Below are 22,251 nucleotides of genomic sequence, written 5' to 3' on the forward strand. Positions count from 1 at the left end.
GAAAGCTGAAATTTGGTACAGAGGTTGCTAATGGCCCCTAATAGATAAAAATGACTTCAAGTTGGAAAAGAGGGACCCTATGGGGTGACCCATATTGATTTTTCGAAATCGTCATATCGAGCTAAATTTGGCAGAGAGGTTGCTTATGGCTCTTAATTGAAGAATATACGTAGGAATTAGTAAAAATTTCATCTAGGACCATATTGGGTGACCCCCACCGATTTTCAGAAATTAACATAGAAAGCTGAAATTTGGACCAGAAATCCTTACTTCTTTTTCATGAAATAATATGAAGTTAAATATGAACAAAAATTAATCAGAAGGGGTATAAAGACGACCTCCACTGGGAGGGAAGTAGTCAGGGGGAAGGGATGGTAAATATTTTTAGAATTTGGAACCTAGTCATACGAAGGATTGATGCAAGAATTAGTGCAAAATAGTAGCACATAATTTTATAGAAAACTACTGATAAATATGGGTTTACAATCCCTGGTTCGGGCTAAGCAAAGCTGTACTGATAGGTTTTAGAAATTGCGAATTGTTACGAAGCAACGAAGTCAAGACACTTCAATCAATCAATCAAATTTATTGCATATTCGGCCAACGGCCCTTGCAGAAATATTAGAATAATTTTACAAAATTTGTAATATATAGTATGGAATTTAGGTTATGATTATAATTAGATTTTCCGTAATGTTTACACTAAAGCATGTTAGTCAGTGCACATGTCAAGCATTTTTGATACGGACGTCCAAAATAAGAATATAGCTTTACAATGATCAATATTTAAAATGCTTTCTTTCAGTAAATTGACAAGATCAGTTCCGTGATGATTAGTAAGGGAGAAGTTTAGTCTAGACAATAGAGTTGCACGTTCAAGAGAAAGGGGTTTACATTCAAATAGGAAATGTTGAGCTGAGGTTAGATTGGTAGATGTGCAGAGTGTACATTTCACTGTTAAAAATGTCATCAACTTTATTTTGTGTTAATATTCGGGTGACACTGGCTGGGGTAAAATTTATACGAGTCAGCATTAAAAGCTCTACCCATTACCAGGTAACACGCAATACAGTGCCAGAAAGGGTAAGAGTTACAAAGTTACCCTGGCTGGCATTGTGAGCAACCCTGTAAAAAGTTGCCATTATATTTTAACTCGGTGCGAGATTGTAAATGGGCGGGATTTGGTCGAGGCTGCCACTGCGCTCCATTCATTCTTCTACTCCTATACATCTCGCTTCAGCTTATTGGCCAGTCTTTGTGAATTCTTAATATTTGAAAAATTCCGTAAATAGTAAATAACGTAAATTTCGAAAATGTCATACGTTGAGGTGCGACGTCTTCTTCAACAGTGCGGTTTGGAGGATTATATCACCAAGTTTGAAGGTAAGTAAATTTATTTAATAAATGTAGAAGCAATGTAGAATTAAGTATTCCCTAAATTTAATTCATATTAGAATCTTTCCTCCGTATAAAATTTTTTATTTTTATTTGTTTCCAGAGAATCACATTAACGACGAAGCAGTTTTGGAACTTTCCAAAGAAGACATGGTCGATCTCGTTCCAAGTATAGGACACAGGTCAAAACTCGTCAAAGCAATTCATCAACTAAAAACTGGAGCCGTCTACGTATGTTTTAAATGTCGAGATAGTTTTGGTAACTTAGATTTATTGTCGAGGCATTTCAAAATTGTACATAAATTAAGAGGTAACAGTGAGTACAGGTGCCCACATTGCAATGGACTTTATGAAAGGAAAGCTTATCTTAAACATTTTAGAAATGTTTTTAGTCTTCATACTAATCTTTTTGAAATTAATTTTGACGATTGTAACAATCAGGCAGACGTATTAAATTGTGAAGTAATACCGTGTACACCATGTCCCATAGATTCCAATTTAAATAGCAATTAAACCAGATCAACAAATCATTTCGAATTTTGCATTTCAAAACTGTTTGCTGCCTTACTGGAATCTGGAAAAATTCCATTGCTCACTTGTAATAAGATTGTTTCAGTTGTAAAAGAAAGTGTTGAAGAGGCAATCAAATTATGTTGCTCAATAGCTGACGAGCAATTTCAATGTAGTTCTACTAGAAATTTTTCGTTGAACAATGCTCCGTTTCAAAGTTTACTGGCAGTTTTTGACAAATTTGGATCTAAATATAAAATGGACAAATACTTAATTGCAAATAAACTTATGATCGAGCCTAGAGAAATTGTGCTAGATAGTGACATTAGTTTTCAGTCAAAAAATATGAAATAAAGATCCCAGGTGTATAAAGCAATTTCAATGCAATATGTATCTATTCGCGACTCAATTAATCAACTTCTGCAGAAGCCTGGATTTCGAACCATTTTGCAAACACAAATGTATAGCCATGGGCAATACTTTTCGTGCTTTAGGGATGGCAAATTAATCAAAAGCTTTAGTCAAAAACCAGAGAAAGATTTTATTTTTATCAATTTGTATTACGATGACGCTGAGGTTGCAAATCCCTTGGGTAGCAAAAGCGGAAGACACAAAATTGCGAATTTTTATTTTTCAATACTAGACATGCCACAACATTTTCTTTCAAAACTTGAAAACATTATGCTAGTTGCGTCAGTAAAATCAGAAGATTTAAAATTGTGCTCCCCAAATTCTGTGCTCAAAATTATCATGCACGAATTGAAAGAACTCTGGGAAGATGGAATTAAATTCAGTGCTAATGGCGAGGAATTTAATTTTAAAGTAATTTTGGCGCAGGTGTCTGGGGACAATTTAGGGCTGCATTCCGTTTTAGGTTTTTCGGAAGGGTTCAATGCAAATTTTCCTTGTCGTAGATGTCGAATGCAGAAAAGGAATGCCAGACAACGTGCACTGAGGTCAAATCTAATCTCCGAAATGTCGCAAACTTTGAAAATGACATGATAATTAACAATTTGAGTGAAACCGGATTGAATTTTCGCTGTATTTTAAATTCTCTTCCGTATTATCATGTCACAATTAACTTTGTATTTGACATTATGCACGATATATTTGAGGGCGTGGTCCCAGATTTATTTCATGCTGTAACTAACTATCTAATTTCTGTTAGGAAGATGACTATTGACACATTGAATTACAGAATAGAATCGTTTGATTTCGGGCGACACTACAATAAAAGTCGCCCTTCACAAATTAAACCATCTTTCATGAAAGGTGACACTAAATCCGGACAAAATGCGTCACAAAACTTGTGTTTGGTTCTTTTCCTTCCGTCGATTTTGGGAGACCTCGTGGACCCATGTGACAAAGTTTGGTCTCTCTTTCTGCTTCTAAACGAAATTGTCCGAATTTTGTTAGCAAGCAATATTTCCAAGGGTGGATTGGTACTCTTGGACTCGTTGGTCGCCGAATTTTTGCATACATATCAAGTCTTGCTGAAAAAACGTTTAAAACCTAAACAGCACCATATGATTCACTACAGCTCCGCTATTAAGCAGATTGGCCCTCTTAGATATTTTTGGAGCATGCCTTTTGAAGCTCGACATAAATTTTTTAAGACCACTGCCCACGCCAGTGGTAATTTTATAAACATTTGTAAATCTCTTTGTTATCGATTTCAACTCTCCCGTTGTTTCAGATTAATGGGCGTAGACGCATTCACTCCTCACAGTTTTGCATTTAATGGCTGCCAAACAATTTTATTGTCAGAAGTACAGGATAGTGGAATAATTGCAAAATTATTTCATAAGAATTTGTTGGATCAAATTACAGTGACCGAGAGAGTGACGCACAACGGATCAAATTTTGAGTTAGGTAGTTTTGTTTTGTTAAATTATTGCAACAATAATCCTGAGTTCGGGTGCATTAAATTGATCATGATGGAAGTGGAAGAGTGCTATTTGTTGGTTAGTAAATATCTACGCAAATTCATTGATCGTGTATCTGGTTTTCAGCTTTTGAATTCGGATTCCTTGTTGGTGATAAATATTAGCGCTATAAAATATTTCCAATGCTTCTATGAGACGATTTCGTTTGAAAATGACACACAAAGATATAGTATATTACCATTTAAATGTATATAGTTATGCATTTACAAACTTAATGCTATGCATAGATTTCGACTATTTTAAATTAATTCTGTTCGTTAAAAATGAACGTATGTATATGTATTTATGTAGAAATCGCAATCGCCAATTACGTTATTAGTTAATATTGTTTGTATTTATGTTGTATGTATGTAGGAATCACAATCGTCAGTTTTTAGTTATTCATTTATTGATGAGAAGGAAATGAGAGAAAGGGGTCTAAATTTATCACCAAACCTGTTCCGTAAAAAACAAGCTGGAAATTTGCAAACCTCACCTGGCTCCAGTCCGCAGCTGATTATTGTTGTATGATCTTACTTTCAAATTTTGTTATTTTATTTAGCTGTGTAAAATTTTAAAATAGCTAAATTTGATTACAGAATCAACCACAGCAGAACGTTAATCAGGATTACATCAATTCGGAACTCACTTTTAATGTAATTTCAACTTTGGACGAACTATCCAGACCAAATTCTCCAGTATTACCATCAGCCATGGCTAACGCTACATTAGTGAATAATGACCAGCTAATTACGATGACGGAGAAATTCACAACAGTGCAGGTGAGTTCTTATACGTCCAGGTAAAAGTTTAGAGTACAATTTTTGCGCCTTCACTATCATAATTGTAACTATTTTAGGAATCCCAGTTGGAAACATATGTTATGCCGGATGTAAACCAGCGAGCGATCGTTTCTAAACCCCAAAAGCCATATTATGGATTTGTAAGGATTTATTGACAATAAATAACTACCTCCTCGTTAATTATAAATTTAATATAATATTTCATTGTAATGTAGGATCTTAATACCATTTTGAGAGACAACGAGCAGGCCCGACGCATCGTGGAAGAAAAAATTCCATCTAACGAATTCATACTTCGCAGCGACCGCATAGCCGTATGTAATGTTCTGATTGACGCAATCATTAAAATTCTTGGGACAAAGTGAGTCGCCACGTATCCATATATGTATGTATTATTTGAACTTGAGGTTATATGATTTATTTAAATTACTAGCCCAAGTAAGCAAGCAATGGAACATCTGGCGGTTGATCTTGTAAAATCTTATCCATCGCTTGGTGACCCAAGAAAGAAAAGTCTTGGGGCCTGTATGTGGTATCAAAGTTCGGCATTTGGGGGTGGACCTGCTGGCTTCCTCGAAGAAAGGTTGAAAAACCAAAGGAAGAAATTGGAATTAAACCATGTGGACATTGTTGATAATGTTGACATTTGCACTTTATCCTGGGATTCTGAGAATGAAGAAGGTTTGTAGTGGAAACAAAATACGAGATAGATTTTTTTAAATCACATATTTACTTGATTACTTGACAGAAAATCCAGAGCGGGATGAAAAGATTTTGGAATATCTTCGCCAAAACAGAGGAGAAGGTGTAATTTCCAGTATGAAAACTACGGTTTTTATGCGGAGAACTGTCATCAGACATGAACTCAAGGATAATTTAGCTGGTTTCCTGAGACTTCCGGGGATTCTTCCACGTTTGTTTGACATGGAGGGAATGGTAAGTTGAATTAATTTTGCGTGTTGTAATCATCTTATGGGGATTTACTTATATGATTTTATTAATTTAATGAGCAGATTGTACAAGACTTCGACTTAAGGCATCCCGCGCTAAAACTCGTCATCTATGATCGCTGGCCTAAGGCGTCAAAACTGCTGCTGAACTACGCGGAGAAAAGTGGCGTGGATTATGTTAGAAAACTAGATATTCATAAACCACGCTGCGATTTGACTGACAGTAAGTATGCATATATTATTAACTAAATTTCTTCCGTCAAGTAAAATTCTCAAGCTACGTAATGGTCAATAATGCGATTGATAATTTTGCAGATGACGTGTCCTTAATGGCTTATGCCCTGCTGCCTTACATTCTTCCGTCATGCGCAAGAAAAATCGCAACAAGAGTGGAAGTCGTAAATGAAGACGAAGATGAAGTCAGTGCACCTCAGCCAAAACGATCCAAAAGCAGTAAATTGCAAAAGGGCCGAAACAAGGCTCCATTAACCGCCCAGTCTAGAACTGTGAAGGCATCGGATCTCGACTCGAGGAACAGCTTGATTTTATTCCGCTCGGTAACAAATTAATGTATTATTAGATTCTTCGCACAACGTAGACTAATCGTATTTCAATATTTTCAATATGTGTTTTCCAGAAAAATACGCATGTGTCTAGCGTTTTAAGTGAAAATAAGAACCCTGCACCATTTATATTGGCATTGGGATCGACATTTGACCTCAAGATGGAGTCATTCTTTGTAATTTTGGATAAATTTGCCATTCCTTGTGGAAACAGTTTCATGTTGGCCTTAGATACCTGCCTTAAAAGTTTTACCGTTTTCTATCTGCCTCCTCCCGTCGAATCAAAAGGTGTTTGGCAATTTCTTCAATACGGGATTGCTGGAAAACCTTGCGAGAATGAAGTTTTGTCACCAGCCGTACAAGCTCTCATTGGACAAATAATGCCTAGGTTGTGATTAATTATATAGTCAATTACATATGTATTTGTTATTCAATTAACCTATTTGTTAATTAATAAATGGGATAAATATTTTAAAATGCGAATCGATAAACGAGATTTAGCTTTCATTTACTGCATTTTAATATTTAGTAGTATTACAATTAAATTGACCCCTTCCAGGGTAAATTAAACCAACTGAAACTCAGTAAACGTAACCCTGTTCAGCATTGTTACCACCGGAATGCGTTTACCCAGGCGTGCGTAAACTGCATGTGGCTCCGAGTAAACTGCGTTACCCTTCTGCCTTCGGGTGCTCTGCAACCCTTTCTGGCGTAAGAGCACTTTTAATCCCACACGGCATAAGATTTTACTCGCACTGGCGTTAAAACTTTTAACAGTGTTTGTTTCTAGTTCTATATAGTTTGGACCTAATTTGATACTAAACCGGTTAAGTCGGAGTTGGGCCATCAGTTGGGCGATGGGCATAGAAAAGGTTCCGGAGAGGTAGTTTGGTTTATCAGGGCAGGCGCTCATGTATTGATATAGGGGGATGAAAGAGGAAACTTGTATCCGTTTTACATCCGCTTGGAGAAAGTGTTCTCGAAGATTGGTGACTATATCTGTTTTAAGATTGGTCAGTTGAGTGACATCCTTAAGAATGGACACATCGGAAAAGCCAGCTATTTTAAACATATTTAAGGGTAGTGATGACCAAGTTTTAAATTTGTTGGCTTGTTTAGACCACTTGAGTTGTTCCATTAGACAAATGTAAGGAAGGGAGGATGGTGGTCTTTTTAAAGTTCTAATCCAAAAAGCCAGAGTCGATTTCACAATGGGGATCTGAATTGGTGGTATATTTGCCTCTTGTCGGAGAAAATAGTTTGGCGCTGATGGTGGGAGACGAAGGAGTGTCTTCAAGAATTTAGATTGAACTTTTTCTAGAATTTTCTCTTGCCCCCACCCCCAAACTGGAACAGCATACAGAAGGGTAGATTGTACAATAGCGTTATATAACTTGAGGTGAGTTTCCATTGGGGGCACTTTGGTTCTCTTACATATATCCCAGATTTTGGAGAGAGCTACATTAGCCTTTTGACGAAAGTCCTGTGCTGTTTTGGAGAAAGTAAGGTTGGAGTGGAAAGTGACACCGAGGTATGTATATTTCATCACAATCTCTAGCTCTGCACCATCCCAGGTAATTTTCGTGGAATTCCACATCTTTTTTGATTTCCGTTTCGCAAATATCATAACTTTTGTTTTAGAAATATTTACTTGCAGTCCTCTGGCCTTGAAGAAGTTAGCAGCTATGTTAATTTTTTGTTGGAGAGCGTGGGCAGAGTCGGCAATAATACAAATATCATCACAGTAGAGTAACAGGTGAATCTTGGCATCACCCATCGTCACCGGAAACTGGTTTTTTTCTAGAAGGGTTACAAGTTCGTTGATAAATAAATTGTAACATAAACTCGAGCTGGGTTCACCCTGAAAAACACCTTTCTCCATGGGGAAAGGATCCGTGATGCCAAATGGTGTCTTCACTTGACCTTTGGCTTTGCTGTAAAGGTTTCTGAGGACTCTAATAATTTTGGGGGAGACTCCTTGCTCCGAGAGAACACTCCATAATTTGGCATGTGATGGAGAGTCGAAGGCAGATTTAAGGTCAATGAAAGCAGCGAATAGTTTACATCCTGGTTTTCGAATTCTGGATTGGATAAGTGTAAGTAGGGAGAATACATGTTCCAGCGTTCCCATTCCTTTTCTAAAGCCGGCTTGTTCAGGTGCGATCTTGTTGTTGTTGTCAGACCACGCTTGCAGTCTTTTTGTTAGGATGGATGTAAATAATTTCAAAATAGTTGCGGCAAGAGCAATGGGTCGATAATTGGATGGTTCATTTTTATCTCCTTTTTTGAAAACTGGTTGGAGTAGAATCACTGACCATTCATCTGGGATGGAGCCGTCCTCCAAGATTTTGTTGAAACATGCGGCAAGGTTACTTATATAAGCCGGTGTTAATGCCTTCCAGACATCTGAGGGTATGCCATCGTGCCCAGGGGCTTTTTTTGGTTTAATTTGTTTGAGGGCAGAATTCAGTTCATCATACGTGATGGGGGAGCTAACGTCATCATCAGAGTAGGTTTGACGAGGATGCTCAGTAATTTGAGTGTGAGCAGTTTTCTCTTTAAATAGGGATGAAAAGTGGTCAATCCAGGAGGTGGGGGTAACAGGTGAAGAGGTAATGACTCTTGGTCGCAGTTTCTTGATCGTTTCCCAAAATTTATCCGGTCGTTTATGATTAAGGAGTGATTTGACGTAATCTTGGGTTTGTTGTAGTTTTTTCTCTCTTTTACATTTCACATAGGAATTTCTTCTGGATAAATATATTTGTCGTAGTTCATCAGTGGGATCTTTTCTGTAGGCTCGGAGACTGGAGCGGGCTTGATGTTTTAGTAGTTTGCATTCGGTGTCGAACCAACTTGTTTTCGTTATTTTGGTACTGGGGGAAATTTTTATATCTTTAATCATTTCGCATTCAGTGAGAGATTGTACAACATTAGAAATGAAGGTGGTATATGGGTTGGAATCATTAGTTGGAGGTAGGCAGGTCTTAAATTTATAGGTCAAGAAGGGGTCCCACTTTACTCGTGTTATTGTTGACGTAGATATTCCTTTTACTGAAGTGAAGGTTGGCAAAGGAGAGGCGCTGTTATTATTAATCTCAAGTTGGATAGGATGATGGTAAGCGGATAAGCAGTCATTGACATTAAAATTGATTATTTGGTGTAGAATATTATTGGAAACGAGACAAATATCAGGAGAGCTGGCACCGTTCGCGTTGGTAAAGGTAAAACGCCCTGGAGAGTCGTTGGTTGCAAATCCATTTAAAATGCATAGATTATTGGAGTGGACTAGTTTCATCAATTTTGCCCCTCTAATGTTACTGGTTTTGTCACGGCATTCACGTTTCATCTCGGAATTTGTGTCTGATAAATTTGGGATTTCGCCGGTTCTAGCGTTGAGGTCACCTATGATGATAAGATTAGGTGTGTTAATTGTTAGCTCAGATATTGACTCGCAAAAATCATTAAAATAGGAATCTCCTTGTTCATTTGGGGGGAAGTAGCAAGAGAGGAGGGAAAATTCATCTAAATCTAGCTTTATGGAGGATTTGGTTGTTGAGATTTGGACAACCTTGATTCCGCTCTTAATTCCTAGGAGGAGCCCCCCACTTTTCCTCTCTTTAGTATTTATTCTGGTTGCCTCGACCGATACGAAGTTGTAAGAAGGCAGGAAGTTTTTGGTGGTGTATGTCTCCTCGTCGGAGCACCACGTCTCACATATAAATAAAATATCCGGGTTCATATTAATAATTTCTTGATAAAAAGAGAAGTCTTTAGTCCGAAGTCCATCCACATTCCACGAGATAATTCGCGTTGTCGTAGAGCTATTTACAGGGATTTCATTAATTTTGCAAGGGCGGCCGAATCCTCATGAGGAATCGCGTCGTTGTTGGTTGGGTCGGGGACGATTTGGAGGTGCATGTTTGCCTTTAGCTCTTTTGTCATGGTGCCGTCATCCTTAAGGTCATACCAGTCCTCGTCCGCTTGGATAGCATAATCATAGACATGCACCTTTTTTGCTGTCCCGTTGTCTATAAATTCACGCCGTTTCGCCAGTAGTTGCTTCCGCACTTTTAGTTGTTTGGGTGTCAGGTCATCTGTGATTGAGAGACTTGACCCTTTCAGGAATTTATACTTTGATTGGAGATAGTATTTTTCGCTAACGGAGCCAAGAGTAACGAGCAGTGGAGCCTTCGGTCCTTTCCCTAAGAATCGAGAGTGGGAGATGTGGATCTTCTTGTTGTCAGCTTTCAAATTGGAGTGCACTATTTCTTTGAATGTGTCGTTTGTTCCTACATCCGGATTTGCTTTCACACCATGTATAATAATGTTCTTCCTTTTTTGTAGATGTTGAGAGATTCAACACCTTCCTCCATAGCTGTAATTCGTCGTTCAAGGACCTTCTCACGGTCTTGTGAGGATTGCAGACTTGATTCTAGCCTCGTTACCTGTTCTTGCAAGCTTTCGATCAGCCTATGTAACTCTTTTTCCCCTTCGGTCAGCTCAAATGTTCAGTTGGATGTGTTGTTGGTTTTTTACCTTGTCGTAACAGTTGACGCCTTCATGGGGGATTGTTTTTTATTTGTAGGTCTTGTTCCTGACGATGAGGATGAGTTGAGGGTGGAATTTTTGTTCTTTCCTGACATGATTGCAGTGGATCAGATTGTGAACAATTTAAAAAAATTAATTGATTATTCAATTTCTCTTGCCTGAAACGGCTCAAGACTGAGCATGAGAGTGGGCAGCCTACGTGGGTGTGTCAATCAAACTCCTTGCACAAGCAGGTAGCTGTACACCACTCCCCCCTTAGGTAAAAACTTAGAGAGATCCACCCAAAGAATGGTTGATGAAAGGAAGAAAGAGTCCAGGTTAGTCCCAAATTAGAAAAGGGTCAAAATTTCCCCATCCGCCTGGTCACGAGCTGGAAACCTTGCTAAGCGCCACCCCCACTCACTAGTACACTCACTGAGTCATTTTTTAGCTTTAAAAAAGTAGTGGATAATTTAAAACTTTGATAAAACTAAAATATTAAAAATGGTGGTGTTGTGAGGCGGAGCAAAGCAACTGAGTCCTCAGGTACACTCATGTCAAATCTCCGAAATTACGATATGAATTATTGCAATCAACTTTAAACTTTGAAAACAAAAAATCGAATTAGTAAAAATTGAAAAAATAGTAAATCCGAAACGTATAAGTAAATTTTTAGTCAGGCCTGTAATATAGAAACAAAAACAATTTATTCTACTCTTTCCAGTATTGCATACTAAACGTCTCACTAACTGCGTCCTACTGCAGCTGTACTGATAGGTTTTAGAAATTGCGAATTGTTACGAAGCAACGAAGTCAAGACACTTAGCAAATGACAAATTTCGGGAAATTTGGTTCAAATGGCTTGAATTTTGCAATGGGAAAAATTTGCAAATTTAGTAACTATGTATGGGTAAGTTTTCGCCGGAAATGTACCAAATAAGAAATTTCAAAAATTTCAAAGGCCAAAATAAGCGAAGATTTATAGATATTTTCCATTGAAAAATTTTCTATACTTGTGAAAAATATTTTGCGAACCAGCTACTGAAGATGGGCAAGTTCGGAAATCAATTTGCAAGCTATTTTTTACAACGCTACTAAACATACGAAATCGAAATGAATACCCTAATTAATTTACCTCGTGATATTTCAAATGCTGCATTCGTGCAAAACTCCTCCCACAAGTGGCACAACTGTGCGTCTTCTCCGTCGTATGGGTGGAAATGTGACGCTCAAGGTTTGGTCTGCGTTTAAATTCTTTACCGCAAAGTGAGCACGGATATTTACCCGGATTTTGGGAATGTTCAGCTTTTACATGTTCCGAGAGATGACCCTGGTTTAAGTAAGTTTTCTCACAGGCGGGAAATGTACATGGAAAACGGGGTCGTTCACTAGAGCCGTGGACGAAAACGTGCGGTGACAAAGATCACAAGTGGGACGTTCGCGGTGGGTGTGATTTCTCGTAACGTGGGCAGCCAGGCAGACCCGGTTTTTCGAAACTTTCCCGCAAATCTAGATCATCAATACATTTTGATAGTAGGATTTGCTAATTGCGTAATTTAAATGGCACATATTTAAATTGATACCTCACCTCGCATTTTATCTTCGCATCAGGATCGTGCGTGACAACATGATTGTTAAGGATCCCCTTTTTCTTGAACGTTTTTGATCACTTGGGACATTCCCATGTTCTCTCGGGTTTAAAATCCATTTTGAGTTTGTTATAGCGAACCTGCATACGTATCAAGCTAAATTTTTCAAAATGTCTTGTGTGTTTATCGCCAGCGTGTACATACACATATTTGCATACAATTTCTGAGCACACAAAAAATCTTCAACTCTGTTTTTAGCTCTTTCTCATATTTCTAGTACTTTTTTATGTAAACCTATTTTTTTCGTCATGGTACGTCATATGACGAATTTTGTATGCAACGGATTTTTTTTGATACGTGATATGACGTATTTGGTCTCTTAGGGACATGTTTTGAAATACGTAATATCGCGTATTTACGTGAAAAGAGGTTAATTGTATTATTTAAATTGGTTAATTTAATATTTGTTTATCGATTGTTTTAATCGATGTTAGACTTAGGGACCGCTGCTTGCTTTCTGGCCGAACTACCAGATTTTCAGTAAATTCTTACTTTATCAGGTCTACGTTTTGGGGACAGAATTTTCTTCCATAGATGAAGATTAGGGTTTGGGGGATATTGTCAGAAAAAAATCAGTGCCGATAACAAATGTTCTTTTGTGTACAGATGGGAGGATTTATTGGAGTGCTCAGAAATGTTATGTACACAATGTAAACCAAAATTCGAGTCGTACTTCAAGACTGTTGTTACTTAATCCATCCGAGTATTAACAATGAATAGTGTACTCTGTGAAGTACGTGGTGAGTAAATACTTTTGATCTTAAAGTGAAACAGATGTATCGTATCGGTTTACTTTGCCTTTTTTTACAAAAATAGCTGGAGGCCACGATTTACATGCCTGAGTAAAGTTAGAATTTGAACCTTCACTCCAGGCGGTTAACCGTTTGTCTCATGCTAAAATCTACATGCAAAGGGCTTTATGTGAACCCTTGTTCTGTAATACGCATACTTCCCCTCGGTACGCATTCGCATGTATTTTAGAAATTATATTCATGTTTCACTTTGTGTTAGTCTATTCACATTCAATAAATATATTTTTTGTACGTGTCTCCTCATTTGCATAAATTTCACTATACCAATTTTCGGCTATACGTACTATCCATGTTGAACAAACTTCATGCCTCTCGCGAAGCCATCAAACTATGCAAATGAGGTGACACGCACAAATAATTCCACTATACACGTACAAGGTGTCTGGCGTGGTTAGTTATTTTTATCTAAAGCATCGTTAAAAAATTCAACCTTTTTGTCCCACGCACAAAACGAGCCACACACTTCACCATTCAGGCTTACGCAACCAACTTTCCAGACATAACTTAAACATTAGAGACAAACTAGAACACCTTTGTACCCAAGCAATAACGGGAGAAAATTTTAAATAGTGTGAGAAACATATTGCTAATTTTCTCCACACAATTTTTATCTAAGTTTCTTCAAAATTCAGGTAGAATTTCCCTATAAATACATTTAGAGAATTCAATCATGCACGTAGATAGTTTTTAGTTTGAAACCCACGAATCGAGATGGATCTCACACCACGGGGGAAATTTGCATGCTCCACGTGCCCTAAAAGGTTCAAATGGAAGAAAGATTTTGATAGGCACGTGATCACACACGACCCCGACGCCAAAGTTAAATGCAAGGTTTGCAATTGTATTTATTTATGAAATTGAATTCGAGTTCTCACTTTACCCCTCTTTTCACTTGTTTAGATATGCGGGAAAATTTCCAAGAACCCAATCGCCTTGTCTTTTCACATGAAAAATCTACACACCAACCGGAAACGGCCCATTTGCGACATTTGTGGGCATGTTTTTCACAACTCTCCCAGTTTACGGAGACACACCGAAGCCATGCACAGTACTCATGAACGACCCCGTTTGCCATGTGCGTTTCCCGGCTGTCGGAAAACCTTCCTACGTAAGCAACATGTTTCGAGACATGTAAAAATCGACCACGCCGAGAATCCGGTCAGATTTCGGTGCACACTTTGCAGGAAATAATTCAAATTGGGAATGCAACTTCAGCAACACATTCCCACCCACACGACAGAGAAGCCGTACAATTGTGCCACTTGTGGGAAGAGTTTCACCCTCAGGGGAAACATGAAACGTCACGAGGTACATAAATCAGCTTGGTGCGGAAAAAACTAGGTGAAAATGACCAATTCGCATATTAATTTTACAGGAGACGCACTTGGAAAAATCTACCCGGGACAGGTTACAATGTCAGGTCTGTACTCAGACTTTCTTAAGTAAACTTGCCGTACAACGCCACGTCCGAGCTGTGCATGAAAATCGGAAGAAATATCCGTGCGAATTTTGCGACAAGGGATTCTCTAAGCCATCAAACTTGGAGGGTCACGTGGAGGCGAAACATGCCACGAATAAAGATTTGATCCATTCCTGCGACAAGTGCGAGTACAAGAGTTACTCAAAATTCAATTTAGCTTACCACGTGAGACGTCACAATCCTGCGAATTTGCGCGAGTGTTACTTTTGCGGGAAGCAGTTTGTCATGTTCCAAGAATTGGTTAGACACTCTAATCGACTTCATACTCTTGAGGTGTAAAGGATTTAATGTGTTTAATTTATTGTGGGAATAATTTTGGATTTGGTTCATCGTACGTATGTATGTAGCAATTTTCATGTGAAAGCGATGTACTAATGTTACATGTTTTTAACTTTGTTGAATTATCCCTTTTTGTTTATTTTTTGAGTTATGTAATGCCATTCAGATGTGAGCTGCGGTAGGCACTTTTTCAAGTTGCAAAGATGAGCTTAATTGCATTTTTAAACAAACATAAACATTTACTTTTCTGCATAATTTAATACGATACATAATTTATGCAAGGGCGTAATCATTCCTATGTATAATTGCCGAAATATCTGCGTTTATATATAGGACCAACATACGTAAATATTTATTATTAAGTACTCACAAATGTACTCATAAATGATTTAATGACTTATGTTCTATGTATATTGACAGTTTAAAACTTGACAATAAATTTATTTGTAGTAAATAAAAGCATATTTACTGCTAAAAATTCTACTAAAAACAATGAGCGTATACATATTCACGTCAAGCTTCGCATATTTAAGGAGGAGTACGTACGACCTTTTCAATGCCAGATCTTGATGCCCTTTGGATATGTTGTAGGTCTATACGAGTGTAGAAAAAGTGAAGGAGGATTAAGGTCCATGGGCCCTAGTTCGCCAGCCACACCCCTTTGAAAGGGCGCCCAATGCCAAACTAGCCGCACTAAAAAATTCGCCAAAAATTCAATTTTGCTCGGATTTTCAAAATATTTACATATTCTTGATCCCAGATAGTTGCTTTATCATATCAAACATCAAACCCAACTTTTTTGAAATTTCACACTTTTTCGATACATACCCCTAATCAGAAGATTTTCAAAAATTTCAAAAATTTGAAAAGGGTCGAATTTGATGTTGGATATGATAAAGCAACTATCTAGGATCAAGAATATGTAAATATTATGGAAATCCGAGCAAAATTGGATTTTTGGCAAATATTTTAGTGCGGCTAATTTGGCATTGGGCGCCCCTTCAAAGGGGTGTGGCTGGCGAACTAGGGCCCATGGACCTTAACCCTCCTTCACTTTTTCTACACTCGTATAGACTTATAACATATCCAAAGGGCATCAAGATCTGGCATTGAAAAGGTCGTACGTATTCCTCCTAAGATTTATGCTGACGAGGTGACCCGCAACAATAATTCCACAATGTATATGTAGACATCGCTTGGAAGAAAGTTTGAGTCAAAGGTATTAAAAAATACATACATACGATGGCCAACAGCATTCATAAATTATTTGATCAGCAGAATTTTGAATATGAACAAAAATGTGTTCATAATCTATATGTATATGATGGCGGAAGTTGAAAGTGGAAACCACATTAAACTTTTATAAGTTATAAACAATTATTTATTTATAAATACGCGCGACACTGTCAAGTTGTGGCTTTCTTCAAATGTTTATTTTAGCAAAGTATGCATGTTTAATCTTGGTAAGTGGCAAGAAAACGCGATGGAATTTTTAGATACGTCGCATTACTTCAATGTATATATGTCTGCATATGCATAATAAGTAAAAGTATGTCAGTAAATACTATAGACATTACCATGACAAGCAGTAAAGGAGAGAACCAAATAAATAAATACGTAGAAGGCAATGCTGTGCACTCTAAATAAAGGTCGACAAAATTTTCGCTCAAGGTTGAGCGAAAATCCCACGGCGATGCATAAATTTTAACTTTTATATTTTATATGTACTTTTATATTTCACAATTGGTTGTGTCAACGCAAATTTTACTCAACCTTTAGACTGGATTTAGACTATGAAGTGGTATTGACTTGGTAATAACTTCGGGATTGGTAGTAGTGGTAAATTGGTCATTACCAACACGACTAATATGGTATCGTGTTTCGTGGTTATCACGAAACATAAACTTCTGGGAAATTAGTTAACGGCTACCTTAAAATTAACCACATATGTAAGACATATGTACATACCGACGTGAAAAGCTAATTTGCTTCTACATAATACCAGAGACTACATGTTCATAGACCAGCCATACGCATGGGTACATATGGGTACATATGTACAATCCAAGAAATCTAGTACTAAAATAATACCATGTGATGTGAAGTGGTCGTAATAAGTAAATATGTAATGTATGTTTACACATAATGTATCTAAAACCTTACTATTATAGATAAACTAGATTATAAGGTTTAGCAATTTCCACCCACAGGTAAAATATTACTACCAATTGGCTTAAAATGGTATCGTTATCTTTGTTAAACACATTTATAAGAGTGTATGTTATTCGCTCCCCGTCTAAATAAATAACTTGTTACATATATCTACAACTCGAAATAATAATACCCCATCCTAACATTATTTTCATTTTATGGGTCCGTAGAAAACTGACCTCAATGTCCTAGTCACATTCGTATCACATACAACACACCTAGTGACACTAAAAAATTACAAAATTCTAATTATATAGCGGCCCCATTAAAAAAATGTATCTCTTGCTTATCGTCATGGCGTTAGGAATTAGGCACAGTGTGGCCGAGGATAAGTTTGACCTTTATTTCATCCAAGAATACGCTGAGGACAGTTGGGAATACATAATACAAAGCTTGTCACCCCTTTCGTATCATCAAAGTGTTAAAACTATACGAGATTTTAACCTTCCCGCAAATAACACTGCCTTCATGCGAAACGCCAACCTTATTAAAAGATCGTCTCGTTCACAAATCGTGTTTATTTCAAATCACTTATTCTCCAACATTTTTGTCAACTTCAGGGCAGAATACACTTTTATCTTTATCTCTCACTCATTGCAGTACAATAATAAATTACCATATCATATCATGACGTCCAAGGTGATATTTTTCGGGGAGAATGGAATTTCCATTCCATGCATTCTCTGTCACAAGTTCATATTTGTTCACAGACACATTTTCTCGTTCGATATAATCAACTCAATTTGGCACCGACATAACTAGGTCGACATGCAGGGAAATATTTTGATTGCTATCTACGTAGCTCGAGACAATATATTATTTGACAAAACAATATCTTGTGGTCCGAGCCTGAGAAATTTCCTTGCCTCAGAGTCTTTATCATACTGTCAGAGTAATATCATAGGAATGCAACTCAACTTCACCACGGTGCACAGAAAACATTTAAAGAATTCTGGAATTAAGGGAGAAGCCATAGTGACGAACATCACCTTCAATGTGGCTTTAGACCACAATCACGTTAACCCCTTTGTGACTAAAATAGTTGAAATTTTGCTTTCCTTTGGGGACCAGAATTTTATCAGTGAGTTGTTGCTACATAACCAATTTAATTTTAATCATGGTGTAGCTGCGCCACCAAAATGGTATTATGTTGAGCATACGTACGTCACCGATTTCACTGTGGTGTGCAAACTATAAAGGACCAAATTTATTTAGACAACTTTTTATGATTTTGTTTAACCGGGAGCATTTGTTTATGCATAATAGCAAAAACTAAGCCCAAAATACAAGAACTGAAGTTGATATTAAGTTATTAAATTATGCATTTAACATATTACACAATTTGCATGGAATTGAACTACTGTGTTGACTGATGATATTTAACAAAACATGAATTTTCACCATCATTACACAGCCAAACATTACACACGTCACATGTATATTTTGTAGCATTGCGAATTTTGTTCTTTGTACAGAGTTTACAATTTGACCGCTTGGTTTTTCCATTGGCGTCTCGAGTTGACTGAGGATAATGTGCCTGGCTTGACGACTTTTCTTTCCTTTGTCTTGGTGGCCGTCCTAAAAAACTCCTCTGAACCGGATTGCTTGAAATAATATCTTCAACAAGGGATAAAATGTACGTTTTGTATCCTTGTTTCGCGATTGTTTGATTAAACTGGCAACTTAAGATGAAGGCGCTGTAGATACAGATATCAAAGAGATGGAATGCATACTTCCTATACCACTTTGTCGTCTTGCGAAGCGCTTGATAAGGTCTTATCATGGCGTCCATGTTATCGACCGCTCCCATGACTTTGTTGTAGACAAGTACGGAAGCTGGTTTCAATCTTTGATTGGCTGGGTTACCAGAGTTGCATTCTTCCATTCGATGGTCAATGAATGTATTTAGCATAAAAACTTCTCTTCTATCGCCCCAACGTTCCAACAGCATGTCGCCATCTGAGAATGTTTCCACTTCCCCTTGTGTAATCTTATTTGGCTTTTTAGTTATTGGGTCAACAAACCGGGGCATAAATTTTCTGTTCTTCCTTACTGTTCCTAGAACAAAGACTTCAAGTCTGACGAGAACTTTGGCAAGAGTAGGAGACTGAAAGTAATTGTCCAGCACGAGACGATGATTTTTATTGAAATATCCTTTTCTCAACAATGTAAGGGCTGTGGCACCACCAAATCCGTAAGCGGCGATCCAAGCTTGATCAAAGATCGGAGTACTTCGTCCTTGATATGGCAAAATGTCGAGAACATATTTCTTTTCAGCATCCATGAGTAAAAATGACTCGATCCCAAATCGTCCTCTTTTCTTAGGGTTGTACTGCCTGAAACTCAACCTTCCCCTGAATGGCATAAGTTCTTCGTCTAGTGTCAAAAATTCTCCTGGATTGACCGCTCTTCTGAAGTTATTCACAATATCCGGTAAGATAGTCCCCAACTTGTGAAATCGGTTGGTTGTGTCCAAATCAGGGTCCTCTATATTCACGAAATGTAGTCCACGTAAGATTTGTAAGAATCTGAGGATAATATAATTATTATAAATAATTTACATTTAAGTTTTACAGAAAGAATTATTATTGTGCACACCTGTTTCTACTCATCGTGTCCCCAAAATAATGTGTTGAAATCAGCATATTGATACTCCAATAATCTTTCAATGATGGTTTCTGCACAATTCCAGTTAGTACGTGTAGCGCCAGGAAGTTCCAGAACTCTGCCACAGTTAAGTGTTTCCATTGGGGTATTTTTCTCTGGACTGCATACAAGTTGGTCTGATGAATAATTTCTCTAATAACTTCATCGGTCATGAACTTTCTAAGAATTGAGTATGGCGTTGAGGTCCCATTGATTTCCACGTCTTGCACAAATCTCTCTGGATCCATGAATTCTGACGCCTCGGAGAAAAAATACTCGTGATCGCCCTCCCACGCTATATTATCCTGAGCGTTAGAACACACACATCAATAAAATTATCCACAGGAAAATGGTTAGAAATAAAAACTTACAAAGTTCGCCACTGGCTCTTCATCGTTGTCATCGATGGGGTCAAATTGCAGCAATTCTTTTTCGCCATCATTGTCCTCAACACCTTCTTCCTCGACCCACGCTGGAACAAAGTCACCGAGTTCCTGACCAGATTCTTCTATTTCCTCTGCCTCCACCACCCCCGAATTTGTCAATGTTATTGGAAACATTTTATTTATAGAGCAGATGAATCAAGAAAATCGTGTATGACTTGTGTACAAGTGTGTATTTTTGGTCCTTCTGAAAATTTTTCCGCAGTACACACATGTGTGTAGTTGGTCCCCAACGTAACCGGAAAATAGTACACAAATATGTGTACTTGGTCCTTCACGGAAAGGAAAAAACTCCACAAATATGTGTAGTTGGTCCCCAACGTAACTACAAAATAGTACACAAATGTGTGTACTTGGTCCTTAACGGAAAGCAAAATAGTACACAAATGTGTGTACTTGGTCCCCAAGGGAAAGCAAAAAAGTACACAAATATGTGTACTTGGTCCTTAACGGGTTAACTACTACAAAAGGAGAGCCATAACGTTTCCCACTCTAACTTTTAGAAAGTTCAGATTTTCCACTATTGCTCAATTTCCCCGAGCTGAGAGTAGTTTTGGGAACGTTTTTACCCCATTTGATGTCTGGACGTGGACCTTAATCTTAACTTTCTGCATTTTAATAACTCTTGTAATTCAATTTATTCGCAATCTCCCTAAAAGCAGGAAAGAATATAGTGCCGTATTCCTGCGTGATTTGATCACATTTACGTCAATTTTGTTTAATCAGAGTGGTGGTGATATCGTGAAATCCCTGCAAAAACAGAGAAAAGCTGTTCCGATCTTGACCGTCTGGTTTTTTGGGTGTTACGTCCTCATGGAAAATTTGTACCAGGGCTCAATCACGTCCGACTTAACGGCCGCACCTTTTCCCACCCTCCCCAAAACTTTGCAAGATTTAGCGGAATCGAAGTTCACCATTATTTCAACCAGCAGAATTTCAACTGCACTTGATGAATATGAATCCCTCATAAAATTTCTCCTACCGCCACTTCTTCACTCCATTAGGACCAGCGGTGACGATAAATTTGCCTCATTTCTGTCAAACTTTGTACAGCGTATGGTTCACATTCCTATCTGGAAATATAACATATTCGCGATAGCGCACATAATTCCAAACTCAGGAATTATCCCATTAAATGGTACTGAAATTCCGACAAGGGACACGTTTGCAGTTTTGGATGACACAGATGATCTTGTCAGATTCACCGCGTCACTAAAAACAATTGGAAAGCGATTAGTTATCGACAGCCTGCAAGATTTGCCCTTCCAGTTTAACTCGGTGACTTACACCACGCAGAACTATATTTCGCCCTCAATTTCCCAAGTAATTTTGAAGCTAACGGAATCGAGGATTTATGAGCGATGGGAATTACTCAAACTTATGAGGGATCAATTAGTTTACATGGATAATTTTGGTGAAGGCTTGTCAAAAAAATTAATTTTAAAGTTCAGTTCCGATTTTGGAGAATCAAACGTCCAAATGTATAATTCCGAGGGTGAAGCATTTCCTGCGCTGTTTTATGTTTTCGGATTATGCGCGACTGTTATCGCTATGGCGGTCTTAAGTTTATTGGTTGAGTGCAGGTTTGCGATTAATAGGTTTCTAGAAATCGGTAGACTTTTCATGCGGCACCTTGGGAGTTATATGGGCTACTTGGCACGATGTGCGGTATACTAGAAGTCGGAAAAGTGGGTTTTATCTTGTATGTAGATAATATACTAGTTATGTACTAAAGGGAGGGCAGCCTGGTGGATACGAATTTGGCCTTGAATAACCCCGGAACGGTTTGTCGTAGCGGGTCAAAATTTTGAACAGAAGAGCATGTTATCCTCAGATAGTTGTGTGCAAAAATTCAACTCTCTACTTTCAAAAATGCCTCCCCCACAGCCCCCAGAAGTTGAGACACTCGTTTCAACTTTTTCCAAACTCCGTCTAAAAAATTCGGTCCCCACAGAAAGATTTTCTTTTCATCTATCCGAACTCAAACAAGTCGATTTGACTTATATCAGGGGATTGTATAGGTATTTCACTATTCCAAATGATTTTTATCCCCAATCT

General features: G+C 37.8%; 3 protein-coding genes and 1 long non-coding RNA gene across 4 annotated transcripts; 3 read left to right on the forward strand and 1 right to left on the reverse strand.

Annotated features, from left to right (window-relative positions):
* Positions 1 to 571: 571 nt before the first annotated feature.
* On the forward strand, positions 572 to 6,629 carry LOC118438145. Its single transcript, XM_035857959.1, has 10 exons — positions 572 to 1,383; positions 1,499 to 4,355; positions 4,430 to 4,612; positions 4,690 to 4,773; positions 4,849 to 4,994; positions 5,067 to 5,314; positions 5,382 to 5,569; positions 5,647 to 5,806; positions 5,899 to 6,140; positions 6,221 to 6,629. Exons 2-10 carry the CDS (start codon positions 4,254 to 4,256, stop codon positions 6,539 to 6,541), a joined length of 1,674 nt encoding a protein of 557 aa, XP_035713852.1. The 5' UTR covers positions 572 to 1,383; positions 1,499 to 4,253; the 3' UTR covers positions 6,542 to 6,629.
* A 6,199-nt stretch (positions 6,630 to 12,828) lies between these two features.
* LOC110857106 lies at positions 12,829 to 14,311 on the forward strand. The gene is made up of 2 exons (XR_004836518.1): positions 12,829 to 13,965; positions 14,035 to 14,311. It is a non-coding gene; the product is annotated as an uncharacterized LOC110857106 (long non-coding RNA).
* A 26-nt stretch (positions 14,312 to 14,337) lies between these two features.
* Positions 14,338 to 14,893, forward strand: LOC118438108 (zinc finger protein 823-like). The gene is made up of 2 exons (XM_035857881.1): positions 14,338 to 14,442; positions 14,510 to 14,893. The coding sequence occupies exons 1-2, from the start codon at positions 14,338 to 14,340 to the stop codon at positions 14,891 to 14,893; spliced, it is 489 nt and encodes a 162-aa protein (XP_035713774.1).
* Positions 14,894 to 18,582: 3,689 nt separating this feature from the next.
* LOC110857387 (piggyBac transposable element-derived protein 4) lies at positions 18,583 to 20,310 on the reverse strand. The gene is made up of 4 exons (XM_022105983.1): positions 20,122 to 20,310; positions 19,703 to 20,055; positions 18,838 to 19,632; positions 18,583 to 18,721 (listed from the first exon to the last, which is right to left on the reverse strand). The coding sequence occupies exons 1-4, from the start codon at positions 20,308 to 20,310 to the stop codon at positions 18,583 to 18,585; spliced, it is 1,476 nt and encodes a 491-aa protein (XP_021961675.1).
* Positions 20,311 to 22,251: the final 1,941 nt, after the last annotated feature.

This window comes from Folsomia candida, unplaced genomic scaffold (genome assembly GCF_002217175.1).
Source record: "Folsomia candida strain VU population unplaced genomic scaffold, ASM221717v1 Fcan01_Sc018, whole genome shotgun sequence".
NCBI lineage: Eukaryota > Metazoa > Arthropoda > Collembola > Entomobryomorpha > Isotomidae > Folsomia > Folsomia candida.

What these genes read in the sequence shown, in the direction of transcription:
- LOC110857387 (XM_022105983.1), bottom strand. Translation starts at nt 20,310, where the DNA reads ATGTTTCCAATAACATTGACAAATTCGGGGGTGGTGGAGGCAGAGGAA. An exon ending in AAGAGCCAGTGGCGAACTTT is followed by an intron (nt 20,056 to 20,121) that starts GTAAGTTTTTAT and finishes TCTAACGCTCAG; the next exon opens with GATAATATAGCGTGGGAGGG. An exon ending in GACACGATGAGTAGAAACAG is followed by an intron (nt 19,633 to 19,702) that starts GTGTGCACAATA and finishes TATTATCCTCAG; the next exon opens with ATTCTTACAAATCTTACGTG.
- LOC118438108 (XM_035857881.1), top strand. Translation starts at nt 14,338, where the DNA reads ATGCAACTTCAGCAACACATTCCCACCCACACGACAGAGAAGCCGTAC. An exon ending in GAAACATGAAACGTCACGAG is followed by an intron (nt 14,443 to 14,509) that starts GTACATAAATCA and finishes TTAATTTTACAG; the next exon opens with GAGACGCACTTGGAAAAATC.
- LOC118438145 (XM_035857959.1), top strand. Translation starts at nt 4,254, where the DNA reads ATGAGAGAAAGGGGTCTAAATTTATCACCAAACCTGTTCCGTAAAAAA. An exon ending in ATTAAAATTCTTGGGACAAA is followed by an intron (nt 4,995 to 5,066) that starts GTGAGTCGCCAC and finishes TTAAATTACTAG; the next exon opens with CCCAAGTAAGCAAGCAATGG. An exon ending in ACGCTGCGATTTGACTGACA is followed by an intron (nt 5,807 to 5,898) that starts GTAAGTATGCAT and finishes ATAATTTTGCAG; the next exon opens with ATGACGTGTCCTTAATGGCT.